General features: G+C 46.8%; 1 protein-coding gene across 1 annotated transcript in view; it reads left to right on the forward strand.

Annotated features, from left to right (window-relative positions):
• Positions 1–279: 279 nt before the first annotated feature.
• Positions 280–6,191, forward strand: part of Tex37 (testis expressed 37) — a 51,360-nt gene continuing 45,448 nt past the window's right edge. Inside the window, exon 1 of the mRNA XM_015506305.2 lies at positions 280–299. Within this exon, the coding sequence (XP_015361791.1) occupies positions 280–299 (20 nt within the window). The remainder of the gene's footprint in view (positions 300–6,191) is intronic.

The following is a 6,191-nucleotide window of genomic DNA, read 5'->3' on the forward strand; positions in this document are numbered from 1 at the left end:
GCCCCCGGCCCGCCCCACCTGCCGCGCCCCGCCCCGCCCCTCCCCGCGTGCGCTGGCCGAGCCACCGGGTTTAAGGTGAGCAACGCTTCCCGTCCTCTCAACTAGGCGACGAGATAAGAGCACAAATGTTAAAAAGAGGAGGTAACGCAAACTTATAAATCTCTTCCGGAAAGTCTGCACGTTAATTCGGGGGCCGCTCAGGCCACCTGCCCAGACCTCTTCGCTTCTTCTACCTCGAGCCCCAAACCTTTTGTGATCCAGGGCGATGCATGTTCCGCGATGCAGATCGTCTCCCAATCGTAAGCCGTAGAGGAAAATTTCAGCCCTTTTGGGGGTGCGGCGGGAGGTGTTCCCCGGCACCTAGGCGTGTCTGCGCTCCCTGGGGATTCTGTGATCAGAGCCACTGAAGTCGGGGTTCAGTTCTTCTAGCCAAACCCTGCGTTCCATCACTCCGGGAAGCACTTGCTCATCTTAGGTCCGGTTTGTTCAGACTTCTGGTGTAATTTCGTTACCTTTAAAACGGTGAACGTTTTCAAAGACTTTCAATTAAGTGGCTTCGGAATTAGCCTTTTAAAGCTAGTTTAAAGTCATTTAAGTTGTGAAAAAATGTTCATTTTTTTAAAAGTCTAATCGGATTATATGACTTGCATTCCACTTATTCTAATATGTGGCTCCCTGCCTAGAAAAAACAAATGCAGTAAAATACTGTGGCGATCCCAAGTACCGCGCAATCATTATTTATTGGTTCAAAACAACAATAAGAAAATGGTCTCTTCCAATACAAAGTATTCCTAAATGTGTCCTTACGTCTGAAGGACACCCTGTCTCTAAGTAAAATCCTGAGTTCAATCTCCTGTACTCACCCCTCCTCCAAAAAAGAAAAAAAAAATGCTGGAGGAGAGAAAGGAAAACGTTTTATTCTGCATATGCCAATTACAGGCTAACAGTTCGGAATATTTAATCGTTTGTCACCCCACCCACCCACCCATATAGCAGGGCATTTATTTTCATGATAAATTTATTTATGTACTTTGGTACTTAAAGAAATTGAGAGATATCTACTTAGCAAATTTTGGTGCTAAGAATGTTAATCTCACTTCAAATGTAACTAGTCATCTTTTTGGAACCAGAAACAATTTCTTTAAATCTCCTACCAAATGCTGTGGAAAGGAATAAAAGGAATAGTGTTTGTCTACATCATATTTTGATTTAGATTTAAGGATCTAAATGTTTTCTTTCTTTTTTTAAAAAATATATTTTTTAGTTGTAGATAGACACAATAACTTTATTTTTATATGGTGCTGAGGATGGAACCCAGTGCCTCACACATGCAAGGTACGTGCTCTACCACTGAGCCACAATTCCAGCCCCTAAATGTTTTCTTAATGTAGATAAACAAATTTGTTGGATTTTGAGATTTCTCTCCTGGGGTGTTAATAGTTAATAGTAAAACTATTTCCAAGAAATTGGAAAGAAATCCTTGATGTTATTATAATGCCCCAATTTAATATCTGTTCTTAAATTGTAAAGTTCAAAGCTAAAAAGAGGAGGTCCAAAAGAAAAGTTGGCTGGATGGCAGAACATTACTAAAGTTTGAAGCCATCTCCCCTTTAGTAATTGGTGCCTTTAAGAATACAATATCTTTCTTTTCAGCAAATTCATCACCCATACAGAAAGCAGTTTTGAAGGTTTCCTTTAGGGTCTAATTCTTCACCCAGTAGCTCCAAATTATTCTGAATAAGGGACCATGTTGGAGATTATAGTTTATTGTTTTGATTAAAGGTTCTACTGAGTAACGATACTTTGTTTCCTAACTGTATCCTTTGCAGACTTTAGTCTTTATTTATTTATTTTTTATTTAAAAAGGACAGAGCCACCTAGCGACTCTTTGTTTCTATTACAGCACACACCTGTAAGAGATGGGTGGGGGCACCCCCTCTAGGGAATTGGAAGTTACATTTCAATATTTTCAATTACATTTTAATTATATAAACATAAAACTAGTTTGGGTCATGGCCTGAGTTATTTAATGTCAACATTAAAATAATACTTTTGGCCAGGCGTGCCAGGTGCCTGTAATCCTAGCTGCTCAAGAGACTGAGGAAAGAGGGTGGTAAATTTGAGAGTAGGCAAGGCAATTCAGCAAGAACCTATCTCAAAATAAAAAAGGCTAGAGATGTAGCTCCAAGGTAGAGTGCTTTCCTAGCCTGTGCAAAGTGAATCCCTGGGCTCAACCCTTAGCACCACATTAATAAATAGATAAATAAATCCCCATTTTAAAAAAATGAACAAACTTTTAAAAAAATGTTTTTTAGTTCTTGATGGACCTTTGTATTTATGTTGTTTATTCATATGTGGTGTTGAGAATTGAACCCAGTGCCTCACACATGCCAGGCAAGCGCTCTCAGGCCCCCAATAAACAAACTTAAAAAGCATTTGAGATACTTAAAAAAAAAAAAAAAAAAAAAAAAAGATTAAAAAAAGTGCTTCAAATGCAAGTTCCCTGAAAGAATCTTTTGTTCAGTTTTGTTCCATTGCTTTTCACAAGATATATAATCAAGAAAATTGATGCATTTATATCAGTGAAAAATATGGACAGGCTGTTACATGTTTGCATCACTGGAAAATAATTATTTAACCCACAGAAAACATCTCACTGATTTTCTGCTGCCATTGGGTCACATTCTAGCTGCATCTTTGAAATTGCTGAACAACAATAAATTTAAAGGAATGTGGTAATTTTGAACAGACACTGTAATGGAATGTAAAATTGATCACACTTGTTAATCTGCAGTATCACAGAAAAGTCAGCATGTTAGGGTTTGCTAGCATTTCCCCGTATTTGCACAGCCGGATCCTTCCCAGCTCAGCATGGTGGTTTACCTCACAGCACCTAGGAAAACCCAGGAGCAAGAGGAAACCCACCCACCCATGTTTCCTCCCTGGTCTTCCTGGCACTACAGTTAGTGTGCTGATCCTACCTCTTTAGACTCACTGAAGAGGAGTCTGTGCAGAATTAATTATGTCTTTTGTTTTCCCTCCCTCCCTCTCCCCCTCCCCCCCTTCCTTGAACCAGGGGACCTTAGTCACTGAGCCACATCCCAGCCCTTTTTATTCTCATTTAGAGATAGGGTCTCACCAAGTTGCTGAGACTAGCCTTGAATTTGTGATCCTACTTAGCCTCCCAAGTTGCTGGGATTGTAGGCTTCCACCACACCCAGCCCAAACACCCCTTTTTAAAAACATCCGTGTCTATGGCATCAGTGAACGACTACTTACTAATTGGGACAAGAACAAACCCACTCAAGGGTGTGTAAATACATGTACATACAAAATAAGCAAAAACCCAGATGGGACTTGGGGAAAATTTCTAAAGCAAAAAAGAGTTGAAGCATTCCCCAGATTGGGGTGGAGGGAGCCCGACCCTGACAATACATTACAGACGCATCATGGAAGAGAGGCTTTGGACAATTTCTGAGTGTTTTGTAAGAGGTAAGGGAGTGTGGCATTTATGAAATAAGAAGCCAGAAGAGGAAGAGAATCAGGCGAACTCTGTCCCAAGTAGGGATGGGAAGGAGTCCAGAGAACCTCAGGTCACTGTCATCTTAGAATCCAGCGTCAAGATCAAGTGGCCCTGACACACTCAGCTTTGTGTAAGTGACTTGGCCTCCCCAGGCCTGCTGCTCTGTTTGTGGTACGTGGAATCTCACTTCCTCTGCTGCAGACTGCTGAGAAGGTGGTAGGAGGATGCATGTGGGGTGCTGTGCTCAGGGCCAGGGGTTCGCACGCCTCATAAACTGCCAGCTTTCAAAGTGACATGGCCCTTTCCTGGAGAAAGTGGTGCAGTGGGTGGCTGGACCTGAGAGGAGTTGCTGAACCACGAGGACAGAGGGGGCCGAGGCAGGGATGGACACATCCTGACCTGCTCCAGGTTCTTCCAGCTCTGCCCACGTGGCTGGTTCTCACTTCAGGCACCTCACCTGCTGTGCCTCTGCCCTCCCCTCCAGCGGCACCTCACCCACGGTGACTCATAGACAGAACTCAGAGGACCTTTCCTTTGCTCCTTCACAAACACTGATGGCTTCACTCAGCACTGAGGGAAGCGGAGGCAGCCCCTCTCCTGGGGACAGCTAGCTCCCCACCAGTGTGGGATTCGTCTTCTGTTCCAGGAATCCCTTTCCCTTCTGGGCCTCATGCTGACTGCAGCTGGTGCACCGGCAGACCCAAGACCAGTCCCCTCCTTCCCCGTTAGTCAGGCCAGAAAGTCTAGCAAAAGGGCGCATCTAAAGGACATTAGAAGTCTAAAGCATCTGAGGACCCCACGGAAGTTTCAGGTACTTAACCCAGAAAAATAAGAAGTGATCAGTGCCAGGGGGTGGTGCTCCAGCACCTCCTCAACTGAGCCCCGCCTGAACTCCCAGCCCCTTCCTACCCATGGTGCACCCCTCCCCGCCTGTGGAACACTCCCTGGCCAGGCCCTAGCCCAAGCCCTTTCTCTCCCTCCTGGGAGGGAACCCAGGGGGCTCTACCACTGAGCCCCATCCCCAGCCCTTTTTATTTTTTATTCAGAGAGAGGGTCTTGCTAAGTCACTTAGGGTCTCATTATATTGCTGGGTCTGGTCTTGAACTTTTGATTTTCCTGCCCCCGCCTCCAGAGTTGCTGGTATTGCAGGCATGGCTGCCAGGCATGGCTGATTAGCCCCATTCTTGAGCTTTCTCAGCTAATTTCTCACACTTTTTTTTTGCTGCTGCAGATGAGCCTCCCAGCCTCCCTGTGTGTCCATAGCTCGCCTGGGAAGATTGCCTGCAGGGACTCCCTGTCCAAGGTAGGTCCTGGCCCAGGAGTCTCCCCTGTGCCTTCCTGAGGGGTCTCACCAAAGGCTGGGTCATCCCCTGACTCCTCCCAGCTCAGGCTGGGGGGCTGCTGTCCTCCTGGCTCACCATCCATCCCCTGCCTGGGCATCTTCCTCCTCCCTCTTACTTTATTTGTTATTGTTGTGTGTGGTGCTGGGGCAGCCCAGAGCCTTGTGCTGCTAAGCACCCATTCCACCAGGAACCCTGCCCAGCCCTTCTCCCTCTCTGGGGAGTGCTCCTCAGGTCCTCCGCAGTTGGCCTCCCTTCCTGCTTCCTCTTCCTCAGCCTTCGTCCTCTGTCCATGGTCTTCTTGTCCCTCAAGCCTGCCATTTTGCTGAATGGCCACCATCCACCTGATGCAGACCCTGGCCCCGTGGTTCAGCAACTCCTCTCAGGTCCAGCCACCCACTGCACCGCTTTCTCCAGGAAAGGGCGATGTCACTTTGAAAGCTGGCAGTTTATGAGGCGTGCGAACCCCTGGCCCTGAGCACAGCACCCCACATGCATCCTCCTACCACCTTCTCAGCAGTCTGCAGCAGAGGAAGTGAGATTCCACGTACCACAAACAGAGCAGCAGGCCCGGGGAGGCCAAGTCACTTAACTGTCCCTAACCTGTGAGGGTGCACTGGGTTCCAGCGCAGGTGTCTGGCTGGCGAACCCAGGCTGGGGCCCAGCTGTCCATGCCTCTGCTGTTATTCCCAGGACCTGGACAATGCTGGACCCTAGTGAGTGCCCAACTCTTGGTTGTTTCCAGAATAAATTAAAAAGCATTAAATGGTATGAAACGAAACAAGGTGTCTCCTACCCCTTCTGTACCCCAGTCCCTCTCAGTAGCGGCCACTTGTCACCCATTTCTGGTGCTTTCTTGCAGACAGTGTTTTTCAGGTACATATCTGCACACAGTTACAAGCATCGAAAATGTACAAGATGAGCCAGGTGCTATGATGCACGCCTGTAATCCTAGCTATTCAGGAGGCTGAGGCAAGTTTAAGGCCAGCCTGCCTCAAACTAAAATAAAAAGGCCTGGGAGGTGGCTCAGTGGCTGAGCCCTTGTCTGGACTGCTCAGGTCCTGGGTTCAATCTCCAGTCCTGCAAACAAAATTTAAAAACATACAGGAAGAGTTACAAACTGCTCACCTGGCTCCATACTTCTCACTTTCTTGGATGTATTCTGGAGGGTTTTCAGAACAGCTTGAAGTCTGCCTCCTTTCCCCCCCCTCCCCAACCCTGTGTTCCTTCTCATGGACTACCCTGGGAACCTGCTTGTGTGGCCACTTGCGGGTGGTTTGTAGCCAGTGGTGGAGTGCTCCTGAGTTCAAGCTCTACTACCCTCCAAA

Source organism: Marmota marmota, unplaced genomic scaffold, assembly GCF_001458135.2.
Source record: "Marmota marmota marmota unplaced genomic scaffold, marMar, whole genome shotgun sequence".
Taxonomy (NCBI): domain Eukaryota; kingdom Metazoa; phylum Chordata; class Mammalia; order Rodentia; family Sciuridae; genus Marmota; species Marmota marmota.